This window comes from Vulpes lagopus, chromosome 1 (genome assembly GCF_018345385.1).
Source record: "Vulpes lagopus strain Blue_001 chromosome 1, ASM1834538v1, whole genome shotgun sequence".
Lineage (NCBI taxonomy): Eukaryota > Metazoa > Chordata > Mammalia > Carnivora > Canidae > Vulpes > Vulpes lagopus.
In genome coordinates this window covers 160,718,716-160,737,420 of record NC_054824.1, presented here as the reverse complement: position 1 = coordinate 160,737,420, position 18,705 = coordinate 160,718,716, and the positions used below count along the sequence as shown (strand labels likewise).

The 18,705-nt window shown below is 38.6% G+C and overlaps 2 protein-coding genes across 6 annotated transcripts in view; one reads left to right on the top strand and one right to left on the bottom strand.

The window, feature by feature from the left end:
- DARS2 (aspartyl-tRNA synthetase 2, mitochondrial) overlaps positions 1-1,460 on the bottom strand; it is a 28,772-nt gene extending 27,312 nt beyond the window's left edge. For 2 of the 4 annotated variants that reach the window (XM_041724642.1, XM_041724632.1), the window contains exon 1: positions 577-1,234. In XM_041724642.1, the coding sequence (XP_041580576.1) occupies positions 577-697 (121 nt within the window). In that variant the 5' untranslated portion in view covers positions 698-1,234. Of the gene's footprint in view, positions 1-576; positions 1,235-1,345 lie in introns of those variants that run through there. The other 2 variants (XM_041724612.1, XM_041724622.1) reach the window with 2 other exon arrangements.
- On the top strand, positions 1,237-18,347 carry CENPL (centromere protein L). 2 transcript variants are annotated; one of them, XM_041724653.1, is made up of 6 exons: positions 1,237-1,297; positions 1,678-2,007; positions 5,723-5,890; positions 10,208-10,459; positions 13,609-14,151; positions 17,371-18,347. In XM_041724653.1, the coding sequence occupies exons 3-6, from the start codon at positions 5,726-5,728 to the stop codon at positions 17,440-17,442; spliced, it is 1,032 nt and encodes a 343-aa protein (XP_041580587.1). In that variant the 5' UTR covers positions 1,237-1,297; positions 1,678-2,007; positions 5,723-5,725; the 3' UTR covers positions 17,443-18,347. The 2 variants fall into 2 exon arrangements, with proteins under 2 accessions (XP_041580587.1, XP_041580595.1); XM_041724661.1 differs by lacking the exons at positions 1,237-1,297; positions 13,609-14,151 and having other exon boundaries at positions 1,562-2,007.
- The last annotated feature ends 358 nt before the right edge of the window (positions 18,348-18,705 follow it).

Here is an 18,705-nt window from a genome sequence, read left to right as displayed (position 1 = left end):
AACAAAGATTCTCAGGTTATATCATCTTAAGTATTTCATGTCAATGAATGAAATTTATGGAGTAAGTTTAAATATGATTTGCTTCAATCACTATTAAATTTACCTGCAAATGTGTCAAAAACCAAGTGAATTAAAAGTCTTACTGTAAATTTTTGCTGTTAGGAAATCTAAATTTTGATCATGTATCATTTGCACTGAGACCTAAAACCGCCCTATTCTTAATAGTGCACATTAAGAATTTTCCAAATGATAGATGATCTCGGAATTACAGAAGTATGATGGTATGAATCCCGAGTGAAACCGGTCACTTGCATGCTGGAAAACACTTCAAAATATCCTCAAACGTGAAATAATTTTTGAGGCTAATTAGTAGCATCAGCTAAAGGCAGAATTCATGCGGTTACTTTTTTAAACTCCAGAGAAAAAGACCTGTATTAGGAGAAATAAAGAGAGAACGAAGTGGCTCTACACAGAAAGCTGCCCAGTGCAGACCACAGGAAAATGGAGTAAGAGCGCTCTGATGCAGAGACCAAGAGGAAACACCGTTTGGAGGACAGAACTCTTCACAGCTTTCACCTGGAATTCTCCTCTGTGAACTGAGCGCCAGCCTCCGGCGGAGAGAACTCGGCCTCAGGTGGGCGATCCTTCCGGTGGGTGCGGGTAATGCCCCGTGCAGCCGATTTAACCAACAGAGCATGTTGGAGCCGCAGGATGGCGAGAGAAGCTCACGAATCCCAAGGTACCGGCGTGGGATGGCGGCCAAAAGTCAGCTTCGGAAATATACACAAATCCCTTAAAATGCAAGGAGTTCTTTTCCAATATTTAAGCCCTTCTCCGCTGAACATTCAAGTACACGTGCCTAAGGACGAGATAAATCTACAAGTTATCTGGGGCCTTTGGGGGGGGGGGGCGGAAGATCCTTTTTTCCCCCTTCAGTGCTTCAGTTTCCACTTCTAACCAACCGAACTGCGGCCGGAAGAGCCGAGGGCACGGTAGAGGCAGCAGGGCAGGGTGGGGCGCAGCGGCCACGCCCAGGCGGAAGGGGCCGCTCACCGAGCGCGCACCCCTCCCTCCCTTCCGCGCTTCCCCGAAGGCTCCCGCAGGCCGAACTGGGGAAACGGGAAGGGACTCTGTCTCAGGCCTCAAACTTCCCTACACCTGGCAGGCGGCCTCCGGTCTTCAGAAGGAGGGAGAAAGGCCAGTAAACCCCAAACCTTCTCAGGTCCAGGACCCACGCCCAGATCGTCGCTAAGAACCAAGCGCTTCTCAGGCGGCCCCGGCGAGCGCCCAATTTAGGGTAAAGGCATTCAGCCAATCAGAGCAGGGCTGCCGCCACCATGCTTACTATGGGCGGAAGTATGAAGGACCGCTTCGCGCTGGTAGAAAAACCCGCAGAAGACGGACACCGTGCGATTAACCACGTTGACGATAACGGTTAGGTCGCTTGACCTCAATTAAAATGGCGACCGTAGTCGCTTCACTAACGCGTGAACGGTACCTGGGAGGCTTCCGGCGTTGGGCCGCAGAGCAAGACGGGAAACGATTTTAAATTGAGGCGGCGGCTGAGGAGGCTCGGTGGCGGTTCTCACAGGCGGGGTGTCAGAGCTGGCCCTCCGAAGGGCTCCGGTGGAGAGGGGCGAGTTGTGACCCCCTGCCCCTTGCTCCTCCCCTCCTTAGGCAGAAGACGACTCCACAGAAGCGAGGGTCGCAGAGCGGGCGGTTGGTCGCGGAAAGGCCCCTCCCCGGGTGAAGTTGCGGGACGTCGGAAGACGCCGAGGTCTCCTACCTGCGCGGTTTGTGTTCCTGGTGAACCCACTTCTTGTGGAGCGAGAGGGAATTTGGGAGAGCCAGCGGTTCCTCCGAACTCTCCCTTAGCTGCCGTTTTGGCGGCTTTTTTTTTTTTTTTAAACTTAAGGGGATTTTAGTGTCAACCTCAAATTTAGGAACCAGACGAAGAATGATTCGTGAAGCCGGCATGGGCGACAGCGTCATCACGGCTTTTTATTGGTAAGACGCTTTGTATTTGTCCAGGACTGGCGGTAAACTTTATGTTGTGCCCTGTTGTGTGCTCGTCATCTTTGCAGCACTTGGGTGTTTAGGTGGCTGCACACTGCGTGCTTGGCACTGGGCCAGCCATTGGCGGTGGGATGACACCATTATCGGTGACAATGTAGAAAAGTGAGTTAGGTCAGGGTCCCTTCCTTCATGGATCCACCACAAGAAAAACAACTAACTTGTAACTATGTGGTATGAACTACAAGTGCGAGAGGAGCTGGTGGTGCTCTCTGGATACCGGCCAGCCTCTGAGGACGTGAAGCCCGCGGGATGAATTGTTTTATTTAGTTCAGGGAGGAGAGCATTCTTGGTTGGCTGTAGGCTGAATTAAAAAGTCAGGGCACAGAAGCCAACCTGGTAGGCACGAAGGGCAGTAGTAGGGTGATGACCAGTCCAGGGTAGGGAGCATCTATTTGGGTGTAGGGCAGTGGTTCTTAACCTTTTCAAAAATTCAGAAATACTGGGCCTTGCTTCATACCCCTCCACCACCAAGTACACATGCATATGACATTTTGGATACAGCCTTAGAGGGTTGTTGGATTTTGGAAAGGTCAGATGTGTATAGATCTTGGGCTAAGAACTCTTGAAGTAGAAAATGAACCTGGATGATCTCAAATAATGAGATCAGATAATGTGCTATGAAACTCAGAGCAGTTCTGACTTCATCTAAAAGATGTATGGGAATTTTTTTTTTAAGATTTTATTTATTTATTCATGAATACACAGAGAGGAAGAGACACGGGCAGCGGGGAAGCAGGCTCCATGCCCCGGGAGCCCGATGCAGGACTGGATCCCAGGACACCAGGATCACGCCCTGGGCCAAGGGCAGGCACCAAACCACTGAGCCACCCAGGGATCCCCAGATGTGTGGGGATTGTTAAGGGATCTCCAGCAAAGTAATGACAGGACAGAAGTGGCGTCTATGGACCACTAGTTATGGACTGAGAAAGGGGGTTAAGACTGGGATATTAAAATAATGAGTCAAGACATATTTTTAACCTCATAATTATTGGGTAGGACAAAATCGCACATTTTTGAGTGTGGAGTAAGAGTAAAATAGATGTAAGTCACTTTCTAATCTTTCATGCATGGATTGGGATATTTCACATTACCATAATTGAATACTTAGGGGAAAGATTTTCCCAAAACCAACGGTCTCAGTGCTAATAGCCTTTTTCTCACCTAGATAGATTTTTAAATCTTTTTTGGAATTTGTAGCATTTCTCTTTTAAGGAGTCAAATTCAGCAGGGCATATTTTTGCCTTGAAATTGATCCCTATTGAAAGGCAATGTGAAAAAAGGAGTTAAGAGCACCTACTCTGGCATTATCTTATCTGGGTTCAGTAAAGTATGACTTTGGCAAATTACTTCTTTGTCTTTTTGTCTAACTGGGGATATAACAAACGACCTCATGGGGTTTGAGTATTAAAGGAGACAATATTTGTAGGGGCTTGGATAAGAATCTGGCACCTGTGAATACTTAATAAATGTCAGCAATTAATCCAAATTAAAATTTGAAAGAAACATTCTGTGTAGATGGGACTCATTAAAATTCTCCCCTCTCTTTATTTTTTTAAGACCGAGCGCCAGTGAAGGGGTGGGTTTAGGGGAAAGAGAGAGAATCTCAAGCAGGCTCCATGCCCAGCCCATGGAGCCCAACCTAGGGCTCGATTTTATGACTCTGAGATCATGACCTGAGCTGAAATCAAGAGTCAGACTCTTTGACTGAGCTACCCAGGGGCCCTAAAACCTCCTTTTAAAGAGGTAATTCAGTATACATTTAAAGGTAAAATGCTTTAAAGTAGCTGCTACTTAAGTTGGTGGTGTATGATCTTGCTTGGGCATTATGTGAGCATTGCGATACATATTTATGAAGTTTTGTGCAAGATACAGGTGGTGTCCTACTTCGACATAATGAAATTTAAATACTGTATTAAATACAAGGTTTCATTTTTTTTAAAGATTATATTTATTTCTTGGAGAGAGTGTGTGCAAACACAAGTAGGGTAGGGGAGAAGCATAGGAAGAGGGAGAAGCAGACTCTGCTGAGCAGGAGAGTCCATGCAGGGCAATCTTGGACTCTAGTATCATGACCTGAATGGAAGACAGATGCTTTTTTTTTTTCATTTGTTTTTATTGAAGTTCGATTTGCCAACATATGTATAGTATAACACCCAGTGCTCATCCCATCAAGTGCCCTCCTCAGTGCCTGTCGTCACCCAGTTACCCCAACCCCCAGGCCACCTCCCCGTCTGCAACTCTTTGTTCATTTTCCAGAGTTAGGGAAGACAGATGCCTTTCTTTTTTTTAAGATTTCATTTATTTATTCGAGAGAGAGAAAGAGAGGCAGAGGGAGAAACAGGTTCCATGCAGGGAGCCTGACATGGGACTCGATGCCGGGTCTCCAGGATCAGGCCCTGGGCCCAAAGTGGTGCTAAACCGCTGAGCCACCCGGGCTGCTCGGAAGACAGATGCTCAACCCCGACTGAGCCACCCAGGCACCCCTGCAAGTTTCATTTGAAAAACTTTTTTCAAAGGGTAATTGTGCCAGTACTTGGGAGTAATTATTGTAACTTTTATTTTTATTTTTATTTTTTTAAGGTTTTATTTATTCAGGAGAGACACAGAGGGGCAGAGACACAGGCAGAGGGAGAAGCAGGCTCCATGCAGGGAGCCCGACGCGGGACTTGATCCTGGGTCTCCAGGATCACACCCTGGGCCGAAGGCGGCAGTAAACCGCTGAGCCACCCGGGCTGCCCAATTATTGTAACTTTTAAATCGTAATTCCTTTCAATGAAAGTTATAATTTCAGAGTTCTATGAAATTCTTCTGTTCAATTAAACTGATACTTGTTAGGGGAGGTAGGCAGAGGGAGGATGGATTAAACGCGTGATGGGTATTAAGGAGGGCACTTGTGATGAGCACTGAGTGTTATATGTAAGTAATGAACCACCGAATTCTACTCATGAAACTAATGTTACATTGTATGTTAACTAACTGGAATTTAAAGAACTTAAAACTACCAAAAAACCCCAAAAAACAAACCCCAAACCCACCCCAATACTTGCTAACAAAGAACACTCAGCATTATATTAGGGTAATTATACAAGAGATATATAAAGCATGGTTTCAGTCAAAGTGTTTTAGTCTGGGGAAGAGATCTCATTCTATACACATACAGCCATGCCCCCCATACACATTGCTTCTAGGAATGAGCTACTGATACAGACAGAAGTGTATAAAATAGGTATTCTGGGGAAAAAAGATTAACAAAACCCTACTACTTGAAAAGAGATCAGATTCAAGCATGGTCCTAAAGGAGGTGGGATGGGAAAAGGATACTTCAGATAAGGAACATGATTGATAGGCAAAAACACAAAGACAAGAATATGGGCCAAAAAGAGTGATACAGACTAGATGATCAAGGAGAGCTACTTATCTAGGACAAGTAGGGTAAGGGCAAGCTGAATTATGAAAGATCTTAAATAGCAGAAAAGTAGAATTTTTCTCATCACTGTAAAGTTTTTTGCCCAGGGTGACTAGTAATAAAGTGTCATTGCTGAAGAATGGATTACCAAATTCCTTTATAGTAAGGACAAGAACCAGTGAAACTGTGAGCATGAATTAACTTTTTAGTTAACTTTTAGTTTTATTTCTTTTTATGTAGACCATGGATTCTTATGAGTCAACTCCTCAGCACATTGCATCCTCAAGGCTTAAAGATTACTTTATAGGTGCCACCCCTTTGCAGAAACGATTAGAATCAGTCAGGAAGCAGACTTCGTTTGTCCCAACTCCACCTCGAAGGAAAATTCCTCAGTGTTCACAATTACAGGTATGCCTTTTATGTTCATTCTCAATAATTGAGAATATCTGAGGGCAAAACATTTTGATTTTTGTTACTTTTTAATAGTATTTTTAGTATCTTCTTAATCTCTCAGGTAATAAAATAAATGAGAAATAGCAAAAACAAGCAATTATTCACACTATCAATACCGCCCCTCTTATGTCCTTTAACTTCCATTAATCTGGAGCATTTCCACGGTATTTTTTTGTCTTTTATGACATTGATGTTTTGAAGAATGTAGTTTCCTCCTTTCCCTTTTTATTTTTTATTTTTATTTTTTTAAAGATTTTATTTATTTATTCATGAGAGACACACAGAGAGAGGCAGAGACACAGGCAGAGGGAGAAGCAGGCTCCATGCAGGGAGCCTGATGTGGGACTTGATCCTGGGTCTCCAGGATCACACCCTGGGCTGAAGGCGGTGCTAAACTGCTGAGCCACCAGGGCTGCCCCCTTTTCCTTTTTATTATTTATTTATTTATTTATTTATTTATTTATTTAATTTATTTATTTTTTTATTTATTTATGATAGTCACAGAGAGAGAGAGAGAGGCAGAGACACAGGCAGAAGAGAAGCAGGCTCCATGCCCCGGGAGCCCGACGTGGGACTCGATCCCGGGTCTCCAGGATCGCGCCCTGGGACAAAGGCAGGCACTAAACCGCTGCGCCACCCAGGGATCCCCCCTTTTCCTTTTTAAATAGAATATTTTTCATTTTGTGTTTGTCTGATATTTCCTCATGGTTAGATTGATGTTATGTATTGGATGGAATATAGCATAGAGGCTATTGTGTTGTTCTTGGGGAATAACATCTGGTAGTACATAGGTAGTATTATTTTTTGATTATCCTGTCAAGATGTTTCCCAGAGATTACTGTTTTATTCATCTCTGCATCTGATAAGCAGTCTGGGATACACTTTAGGATAATGTAAATATTCTGTTCCTCATCAGAATTTCCCCTAATACTTACTATCCATGGATAATTTTTGCCTGATTCTATCTTTATCATGATATTCACAGTATAATGATTTTCAAACTCCATTTGTTTCATATTTACCAGCCAGCCTTTGGGATTCTATTGTAAACCCTTCTTATTTCTCCACAATTTTATTTATTTATTTGTTTATTTATTTATTTATTTATCTATCTATCTATCCATCCATCTATCAGATTTAATGAATTTTTGTTTTTCAAATTTTTCTGAATCATTACTAAATTATTTTGGTGTTTATATTGTCTCAGATTTGTCTGCTGGCAATAGTCTCTGTTTTGATTATTCATAAACAACTCTGAAAGTTTATCATATTAGTTATTTGTGATTTTACCAGAACTTGAAATAAAACCCTAGTCATGCAAGTTTGACGTGTGGTTTTATTTTTTTAATATTTATTTATTTATTTTAAAATTTTATTTATTCACGAGAGAGAGAAAGAGAGGCAGAGACACAGGCAGAGAGAGAAGGCTCCCTGCAGGAAGTCTGATGCAGAACTCAATCCCCGGACCTGGGATCATGCTCTGATTCCAAAGTTGCTCAACCGTTGAGCCACCCAGGCATCCTTGATGTGTGGTTTTAGAAACATAGCAAGGAGACTGGCTGATCAGTCATCCATACTTCCCTGTCATCTTGTTTTCTTGTCAATATTTTGTGCCTTGTATCTTTTGAGATATGGAAAAATTTTTGTTTCTTTCTGAAAAGTTTCTTAGATTACTAGTGCTGGTAATGAAAGTGATAGTTCCTAACTATAAAACAGAACTTATATGTAAATTAAAGAATAGAATGTCTATTTCCTTATCTCTATGATACAATTTTCTTGTATCCTTTGATCATAATGAAAAAAGTTTTTAACTTTTTATACCAGTTTTGTAAAAGTTGCCATGAACACTCTAGTCAGAACAAATATTTATCAAATAGACAACTGTAATGAAAGTTCCAAAAGATAGTTGGAGCTGTAAGACTATGTCGTAAAGTATGGATTTTATAGAAAAATTCAATTCAGAAAAAAAAAAAAAAAAAAAAGAAAAATTCAATTCAGGATAAAAGTAGGAACCTGTACAGGGGTGTATGTGAAGCTCTTCAATAATGCCATGGGGCCAATATAGAGGAAGTGGCTTTTTTTTTTTTTTTTTTTTTTTTGTATGGTGCTTGTGGTTCTAATAGGGCATAGGAAGAAAGATCCCAAGTATCTTTTTTTTTTTTTTTTTTAAGATTTTATTTATTCATGACAGTCACAAGGAGAGAGAGGAAGACAGGCAGAGGGAGAAGCAGGGTCCTTGCAGGGAGCCTGATGCGGGACTTGATTCCCAGACCCCGGAATCATGCCCTGAGCCAAAGGCAGACACTCAACCACTGAGCCTCCCAGGCATCCTCCAAGTATCTTTTTATTTAATCTCTTGATATTGACATTGTATTATAGAGTGTATTTACTGCCAAACATTTAAGAAAATTACATAATTAAAACTAATCAAATTAGATGTTCCAGGAATAGTTACTATTTTCAAAATCTATAATTTTCAATTTCTAAAAGTAAAATATAAATGTTCATCCAATAAGTATTTATTGAACAGCTGTTCTAGATGACAGTGTTCTAGATGTTAGAGATATAGTACTTAATAAAATAGACAAAATCCCTGTTCTCATCACAATCCTACTCTAGCAAGGAAGACAGACAGTAAAAATCAGAAATATGTCATATAGTAATAAATGCTGTGAGGGGTAAAAAAAGCATGTTAAGGAAATATAAAGTGACAAAATTGGAGTGAGACAAAATTAGGGTGGCTTGCTTGAGTGACATTTGGACAGATGTGAATGAAGGAAAGGAACATTCCATGTTCTTCATGTGGGAAGAGTATTCTGAGGTGAAGGTACTGCAAATGAAAAGGCTTGTTCAGGGATCTTCAGGGCCCTACAGGCTACTTTGGCTGCAGTGTAAAGATCAGGTATCTAGTAGTAGATTTGTTTTTTGTATTTTTTTTTATTGGAGTTCAATTTGCCAACATATAGTATATCACCCAGTGCTCATCCCGTCAAATGCCCTTGTCAGTGCCTGTCACCCAGTCACCCCAACCTCCTGCCCACCTCCCCTTCCACTACTCCTTGTTCACTTCCCAGAGTTAGGAGTCTCTCATGTTCTGTCACCCTCTCTGATTTTTCCCACTCGTTTTCTCTCCTTTCCCCTATAATCCCTTTCACTATTTTTTATATTCCCCATATGAGTGAAACCATATAATGTTTGTCCTTCTCTAATTGAGTTACTTCACTCAGCATAATACCCTCTAGTTCCATCCATGTCGAAGCAAATGATGGGTATTCGTTGTTTCTAATAGCTGAGTAGTATTCCATTGTATACATAGACCACATCTTCTTTATCCATTCATCTTTTGATGGACACTGAGGCTCCTTCCACAGTTTCGTTATTGTGGACATTGCTGCTATAAACATTGGGGTGCAGGTTTCTCGGCTTTTCACTGCATCTTTATCTTTGAGGTAAATCCCCAGTAGTGCAATTGCTGGGTCATAGGGTAAGAGGGTTCCCCTTTCTCTACATCCTCTCCAACATTTGTTGTTTTCCGTCTTGTTAATTTTCACCATTCTCACTGGTGTGAGGTGGTATCTCATTGTGGTTTTGATTTGTATTTCTGTGATGGCAAGTGATGCGGAACATTTTTTCATGTGCTTGTTGCCCATGTCTATGTCTTCTTTGGTGAAATTTCTGTTCGTGTCTTTTGCCCATTTCATGATTGGATTGTTTGTTTCTTTGCTGTTGAGTTTAATAAGTTCTTTATAGATCTTGGATACTAGCCCTTTATCTGATATGCCATTTGCAAATATTTTCTCCCATTCTGTAGGTTATCTTTTAGTTTTGTTGACTGTTTCTTTTGCTGTGCAGAAGCTTTTTATCTTGACGAAGTCCCAATAGTTCATTTTTGCTTTTGTTTCCCTTGCCTTCATAGATGTATCTTGCAAGAAATTGCCGTGGCCAAGTTCAAAAAGGGTGTTGCCTGTGTTCTCCTCTAGGATTTTGGTGGATTCTTGTCTCACATTTAGATCTTTCATCCATTTCGAGTTTATCTTTGTGTATGGTATAAGAGAATGGTGTAGTTTCATTCTTCTGCACATGGCTGTCCAATTTTCCCAGCACCATTTATTGAAGAGACTGTCCTTTTTCCAGTGGATAGTCTTTCCTGCTTTGTCGAATATTAGTTGACCTAATAGTAGATTTGTATTAAATATTTAAAATACTGTGATTAAGAATTAGGAAATATTAGTAAGTGAGAATTTAAACTTTTTTTTTGTCTTTTTTCTGTAGGAAGATAATGATCCTCAAAAAGTTGCATTCCTTCTGCATAAACAATGGACTTTATATAGTTTAACTCCCCTATATAAATTCTCCTATACTAATCTCAAAGAGTATGCTAGTCTTCTGAGTGCATTTATTGCTGCTGAAAAGCAAAAAGGGCTTGCTGTGGAAGTGGGAGAAGACTTCAACATCAAAGTGACTTTCTCCACTCTCCTAGGAATGAAAGGAACACAAAGAGACCCTGAAGCATTTCTTGTCCAGGTATGTTACAGGGGAAAAGAATCTGCACTGTCTTGGTTTAGAAATTGTGGTATTTTCTTACCATTTAAAAAAATTTTTGTGCTTGTGATTTATAATCTGTTATATGTCTTGTTTGACCAAATTATAGTAATTAGATATGGCCAACTTAAAAAGTTTTTTTCCAATTACATTATAGTCATGTTTATTTTAGAAAACTTTGGAAATACAAAGAAAATTGAATACAAAGGAAACAGTTTAACATTTTGGTATATATATGTTTGGCAATAGACAACCTGAGGAAGCTTCAATTTATTAAAGAAATTGAGTCAATACTTTCCAAAATAGAAAGCACCAGGCCTAGAGAGGTTCACTGGTGAATTCTGCCAAACATTTAAGGAAGAAATTGTTTCAATTCTCACCAGTCTCTTCAGAGTCTGGAGCCAGAGGGAACACTTCCTAACTTAATTCTGTGAGGCCAGCATTACCCAATACCAAAACTAGACAAAAAGGGGGATCCCTGGGTGGCTCATTGGTTTGGTGCCTGCCTTCAGCCCAGGGCGTGATCCTGAAGTCCCGGGATGGAGTCCCACATCAGGCTCCCTGCATGGAACCTGCTTCTCCCTCTGCCTGTGTCTCTGCCTCTCTGTCTCTCATGAATAAATAAATAAGATCTTTAAAAACAAAAAACAAAAAACCACAAAAAAAAAACTAGACAATGATTATTAAATCTACAGATCAATATCTCTCATGAACGTAGATATATCTGTCTGGTTATCTGGATCTACTAAAACTGGGATTGTATTGTGCATAGTTTTGCATATGGCCTTTTTAAAAAAATAATGTTGTAGATAACTCTTCATGTCATTAAGAATGCTGCATTTTTGTAAGTATATCTGTATAATTCTATGGACTAAATTTAAATTCTTAGAGGTGGATTTTAGCAAAAAAAGATATATATATATATATTTATGTGTATAACCTATTGTCATATAATGTGATATATCATGCCAAGTTACTCTTAGAATTTGCAACATTCCTTTCTATGTGTAATATTTAAAAGTAATATGACTATCTTTGGATTTATTAAGAAACTGGATTTATGCCTGGTACTTCTGTTTCTTCTGAGTAAACTTGTCTTAGTCATAAATTAAATCTGAAACAGTCAAAAAGGCCTAATTTTGTTTATTTGTATACATCAGGGGTCAGCAAACTGTCCTGTAGGCCAAATCTGTTTTTGTTTTTGTTGCTGTTTTTCTAAATAAGATTTTATTGGAATAGTACTGCTTTCATTTGTTTACATATTGTCTATAGCTGCTTTTGTGTTACAACAGGAAATTTGCTACAGAGATCATAGGGCTTGCAAAGCCTAAAATATTTACTATCTTACCTTCACAGAAAAAATTTGCTATCCCCCGGTATAGATCATAGTATTGACAAGGATCTTCAAGATTCGTAGGATTAGGTTTAGCTGCATAAAACAGAAAGCCTAAATAACTGTGAATTAAATGTCTATCTTCAGGTTTAATAGATAGAAGCTTTTTTTTTTCTTTTTCAGTGGGTACTATGCCACCTCATTAAAAGGACAGTTTTATTGTGCAAGGAAAAACAGGTACTGGATAGACAATTAGCAGTCTTTGTCAGATGAAGGAGTTGATGCCCAGAGAAGTAATGTGATTTGCATGTCGACAGGCAGATATTCTTTTGAGGAATAGAAATGACCTCTTGAATTCTTAGTAGAGTGTCCTAATAGTTTCCAAATTAAATCTCATTTCTTCACAGAATTATAGGACCTTTAGGTTATTAAAGTGTGATAGCTTTAAGGCTTTTGTGTCTCTTAAAAAATCTCTTGAACAAGAAGGAGAAATATGCTAAAACCAACAATTTAAATAATTATCTCTAAAGGGGTACGATAGTGGGATGTGAACTTCACTGGTGAAACTTTAAAACTTCTGTGAATATCTGGAAGGTGTGTTTGTCATATGGTTTATAGATTTGAAGTTTAAGAGAGTCAGTCTGCTGGAGGACATAATCAAGATTTTAAAAAATCTGAATGGATTGGCGCAATGGGTCAAATTGAAAGAGATTAAAATAGGAATAAACATACCATTTCTGTATATTAGGGGGAGATTTACCTTTTTTCTTTTTTTAAAGATTTATTTATTTATTTATTTATTTATTTTAAAGAGCATACAAGCAAGGGGAGGGGCAGAGGGAGAAGGAGAGAATATCAAGCAGACTGCCCACTGAGCACAGAGCCTGATGTGGGGCTCATTCTCTGGACCCTGAGATCACGACCTGAGGCAAAATTAAGAGTTGGCTGCTTAATTGACTGAGCCACCCAGGTGCCTCAAGATTTACCTATTAACAGCAAAGATGAATAGGGATAATTTATGTAAAGCTGTCAACTAAAAATTAGAAAACTACTGCAATCTAAGATTATATTAAGAGTAGTATAATCTAGGTTAAAGATGGTCATAGTCCTTTAATCATCTTTTTGAAGTAATTATATTCACTTATGAATGACTCCCAGGCAGTAGGCTTTCAGAGTGATATATTGTATATGTCATAGGAGGAATGGTTGAAGAAACCGGAGATTTTGAACCTGAAGCATTACATATGATAGGGATAATCAAATATTTGAAGACCTTTTCCTGTAGAAGAGAAATTAGATTTGATTTGTTTTACATGCACATAAGGAAAAAACAGGACCTGCAGGTGGAAACTGTGGACCTAACATATTAAAGAACATTTTTAAGTTGATAGAGCTGCTTTAGGAAATCCTGAATTCTTCCTTCATGGAAGGATTCAAGCACAAAGGATTCAAGCACATTGAATTTGGTGACTTTTTACAGTACCTCCTCAAGTTGAGATTTTGAGATTCTTTTTTTCAGGATAGTATACTTGGTTATACCATATTGGCATTCCTTATTGCATTTTGGCTGCACCAAGATCTTGCCATATACCATGTCCTAATAAGACTATTAGGAGAAAGGTCAGTTAACTTGATAAACCCTACAAATGATTAGGGAGATTATTCTTTTATACTTTTTTCTTTTTTTGGCAAGTAGCACAACATATGTTTCTATTTTTCAGTGTACTAATTTTGAGAAGATGTAATTTAGGAGTAAATGTACTTTTGAACTTAATGAACCTTTTTTTTTCCTTTGTAGATTCTGTCAAAATCTCAATTGCCGTCTGAGAACAGAGAACATAAAGTGTTGTGGACTGGTTGGTTCTGCTGTATATTTGGAGACAGTCTTCTGGAGACTGTTTCAGAAGATTTTACCTGTGTCCCCTTATTCCTTGCAAATGGAGCAGAAACGAATACAGCCATAGTAGGAACCTGGTTTCAGAAAACTTTTGATTGTTATTTCAGTCCCTTAGCAATCAATGCATTTAATCTTTCCTGGATGGCTGCTATGTGGACTGCATGCAAAATGGACCAGTATATGGCAGCTACTGAATTTCTTTGGTCTGTACCCTGTAGCCCTCAAAGTCTGGACATTTCTTATGCCATACATCCAGAGGATGCAAAAGCTTTGTGGGACAGTGTCCACAAAACACCTGGGGAAGTTACTCAGGAAGAAGTTGACCTATTCATGGACTGCCTATACTCACATTTCCATAGGCATTTCAAAATTCATTTATCAGCCACAAGGTTGGTCCGTGTTTCCACATCTGTAGCTTCAGCACATACTGATGGAAAAATAAAGGTTAGTTTGAACAAATCTAGTTATGTAAATTTTTCCTTGTTACATAGTTTCAAAGTGTATGGCATTTGTATTTTCCACGTTGAGGAAGCACAATGGAATGCTAATTTGAGACAGTAGAGATATTTTATTATATGCTTTATTTTTTTTTTTTTAATTTTTTATTTATTTATTTATGATAGTCACACAGAGAGAGAGAGAGGCAGAGATACAGGCGGAGGGAGAAGCAGGCTCCATGCACCGGGAGCCTGATGTGGGATTCGATCCCGGGTCTCCAGGATCGCACCCTGGGCCAAAGGCAGGCGCCAAACTGCTGCGCCACCCAGGGATCCCTATTATATGCTTTATAAATGATTTACTAGAAAGTCTTCAGTCTCTATATACAGCTTTATAATACTATATGCTGTGTGCTAGAGACTTTGGTAATAATAGGAATTATTTTGTAGTAACTTTGAAACTTTAAAAATTGTTTTGTTAAACTTTGAAATAATTACTGGAGCAACAGAGGACTTTGTGTGTTAGAAAATTATAGCCAGAAGTATATAAGATATCATCTTTATATGTTAGGCTTTTTTCTGGCTCCTGGGAAAGAAAGAATTAACATTTTTTTACTCATTATCAAGTACTTGTTAGAGGAAGTATCAAACTGAGAGTAGGCACCTAAATATAATAAGATATATTAATATATTTAAAATGTGTTAAAGTATAGCCACAATAAACACTCAGTGAATATTGGTCTTATCACTGTGCTAGGAGTTTAATTCACCTTAATTTTAATCTTTAGAGCAATGCTGTGGGTAGGTGTTTTTATTCACATTTTTATTTTTTAAATTTATTTTTATTTTATTTTTAAAAATCATTATTATTTTTAAAGATTTCATTTATTTATTCATGAGAGGCACAGAGAGACAGAGGCAGGGACATAGGCAGAGGGAGAGGCAGGCTCCCCTCAGGGAGCCCGATGTGGGACTCGATCCATGAACAACAGGATCAGGGCCTGAGCTGAAAGCAGAGCTTAACCGCTGAGCCATCCAGGGGTCCCTATCCACATTATTTTTATTATTGTTTATTTTATTTTATTTCATTTTCCACATTATTTTTAAACAAGGATACAGACCAAGATAGGTGAACCTTAATTAAGACACCTTAATTGAGAAGGAGTCAATATTTGAACGCTTATCTCTTAGGTTCCAAAAATCTCATACTCTATAAGCGCTATATTAGTGTTTTCAAACTGAAAGTCATAATGCAATAGTAAGTTGGAAAACAATTTTGAGGGACACTGGGTGGCTCAGTGGTTGAGCATCTGCCTTTGGTTCAGGGAGTAATCCCAGGATCCAGGATCAAGTCCCACATCGGGCTCCCTGTGAGGAGCCTACTTCTCCCTCTGCTTGTGTCTCTGCCTCTCTCTCTGTCTCTCATGAATAAATAAATCTTTAAAAAAAAATAATTTTTATGGGAAGAGACCAGCTTTTAAAAAATGAAAGAAATAGAAAATATAAAAATAAGCGTATACATGTGCTTGTACTGGGTCATGATGTTAAACTTATTTCTTTGGTTTCTAGTAAAACATTTGAAAGATTATACTATACTTTGTTTCTTTGATATTATAAAGGAAAAAAATTCCATTTTAGCACTTCAGAATTCAGTGTTTATGAAGTCCTTATATATTTTATTTTTATTTTTTATTTTTAAAGATTTTTATTTATTCATGAGACACACACACACACACACACACACACACACACACACACAGCGGGAGAAGCAGGCTCCATGCAAGCAGCCTGATGTGGGACTTGATCCCGGATCCAGGGATCATGCCCTGAGCCCAAGGCAGATGCTCAACTGCTGAGCCACCCAGGTGTCCCTGTCCCGGTCCTTGTATATTTTAAAATTTTGTTTTCATATGCTCTATTAGTAAGCTACATTTAAAAACTGCTATATATGTGTCTTAGGAATATGAAAGTGGTTCTTAAACACATTCATTTTATCTCATCTATTCTACATCTAAGAGCCTCTTTTTTTTTTTTTTTTTAATTTATTTTAGAGGTAGAGTGAGTGAAGGGGAGGTGGGGGGAGGAGCAAAGGGAGAGGGACAAGCAGACTCCCTGCTGAGTGTGGAGCCTGATGTGGGGCTTGGTATGGGGGGTTGATCCCGTGACCCTGAGATCATGACCTGAGCCAAAATCATGATCAAGACACAAAATCAAGTGAACTGAATCACCCAGGCATCCCACTAAGCCTCTCTTAATGATGTGAGATGGTAACTGACTCTTAGCTTCACACAATGCTATGATGAGAGCTAACATTTTAAAATTTATTTTTATTTTTTATTATTTTTTAAAAGTATTTTTTTAAAAAAGATTTTATTCACTTATTTAACAGAGAACAAGAGAGCACAAGCAGGGGGAGCAGCAGAGGAAGAGGGAGAAGCAGGCTACCAGATATGGGGCTTGATCCTAGGACTCTGGATCATGACCTGAGCCTAAGGCAGATATTTAACCAACTGAGGCACCCAGATATTCAAACATTTAAACTTTTTTTTTGATAGCTAACATTCATTAAGCACTAATCGTGCAAGGCATTATTAAGCTTTTTGTATATACTGTCTCATTTAGTTTTTCACAACAATCTATTTATATAGGTTGTAAAGAGGAAACTAGCACAGAGGATAAGTAGGTTCCCTGAGATCACATAGCTACTAAGTGGAGTTTGAATTTGAAACCAGTCATTTGACTCAAAAGCTTATGTTTTTAACTGCAACAGTGTACTGCCTCTCTAAAGTTTGGAATTAGTGTATTAACCAGATTTCTGCCATCTGCTTAGTTTCTATAAGATACTTTTGGAATCATAAGTTCCTTTGAGAAGAAGGAAGCTCTGGAACCTCTTTCTAGATAACGTACATACTCAAATTGTATATAAATCCAAGGGATTCAGGGATTCCCTTTCTCCCCTTACTCCTTATGCAGATAGTCCATCCACGAAGTCAGGATAAATAAGAACTTTAATTATTTCTAAGTGCCATTGACTAACAGTTGTATATTTATTAAAGTTAGTAGTCTTCATTAAATAAAATCTATTTGAGAGCAGCAGTGGTTTGGGTTCATCTTAGCTTGCAGATAGGGAATTTAAAATAAGCCCAGAGTTTATTAAATATCACACTGCTTTGTTATAATTCTAATTTTAAGTGTTTATTTTTTTTGTGTGTGTGTTTTTTTTCAGATTCTGTGTCATAAATACCTTATTGGAGTCTTGGCATACTTGACAGAACTGGCAATTTTTCAAATTGATTAAAGTCTTGTGGGGACTATAAATGATGGATTATAATACTTTTTTCTCACTGATTATTTGCCTAATTGCTATACTGAGGGGGCCTGCAGGAGAAATATGCATCTATGTCTGCATCTGTTTCCTCTCGGTGCCTTTGGGATTGCCCAGATTGAATTCAGGAAGGATCTAGAAGAACAAAGAAGGTGGTAGCGAATGAATCACATCCAAGTGCTTGATAATAGTCCTGCTGATCTGGGATGCCAGTCTCTAGAAAATGCTGAGTTATTTTCTTGACCATGTTTCTAAAAAAATATGTAATGTTTTTATATCAAAATTTTAGGATTCAAATAAGTAATCTCTAATATTGAGTATTTCTGATTCGGGTCTTTAAAACCTTCAGTTCCTTTTAAGCATTTGAGAGTTGGATCCTGAGAGAATTTCTGTTTTCTAAAGACATTTTCGTAGATTTCACTGTAGACAGTTGGCAATCAAAATCTTCTCCAAAGGAAACTAGAGATTAATATACACTTCTTAAAGCCACTAATATGCTTCTGTTTTTAATACTTTTCAATTATTGTTGCAATGTTGAATTAAATATTCACTTTTAAAATGAAGCAGTGTGTTTAACAGTGTCATGGTGACAGATCTTTAATTAATGTCTCAGGAATGAGAAATTGTAGGCTTTGTCTCTAGCACAATGTTACAAGCCAACAATTATTTGGAATCATACAAATAGTGGAGTTGAAAGGCACCTGTGAGCCTTTTTTGAGGGCAGAAATTATCTTTTACTTTCACATCCCTGATTTTGCTTTAACACAGTGCTTGGTAAATAACTTCAGATTAAATGAATGCATTTTAACCAACTCTTCCATTTTATAGATGCAAACTATGAGATTGAGCAATTTAGGAGACTTGCCCAAGATGCTATATCTAAATTTCTTCTTTTAATTTATTGAGAATAGGGAGGTTTTGTTTTACTTTAGAAACGATGTTTTTAAAAACCTGTCCAAAAGAAAATAACTTTCATAGACTTTCATTCTAAAAAAAAAGTTTTTCTTGTTTTTTTAAAGATTTTATTTATTCATGAGGGAGACAGAGAGAGAGGCAGAGACATAGGCAGAGGGAGAAGCAAGCTTCCTGTGGGGAGCCTGATGTGGGACTTGGTCTCAGACCCTGGGATCATGACCTGAACCAAAGGCAGACGCTCAACCGTTGAGCCACCCAGGCATCCCAGTAGACTGTCATTCTAAAAGTTTAACTTCTGGAATGGGGTATTATTTTACATAT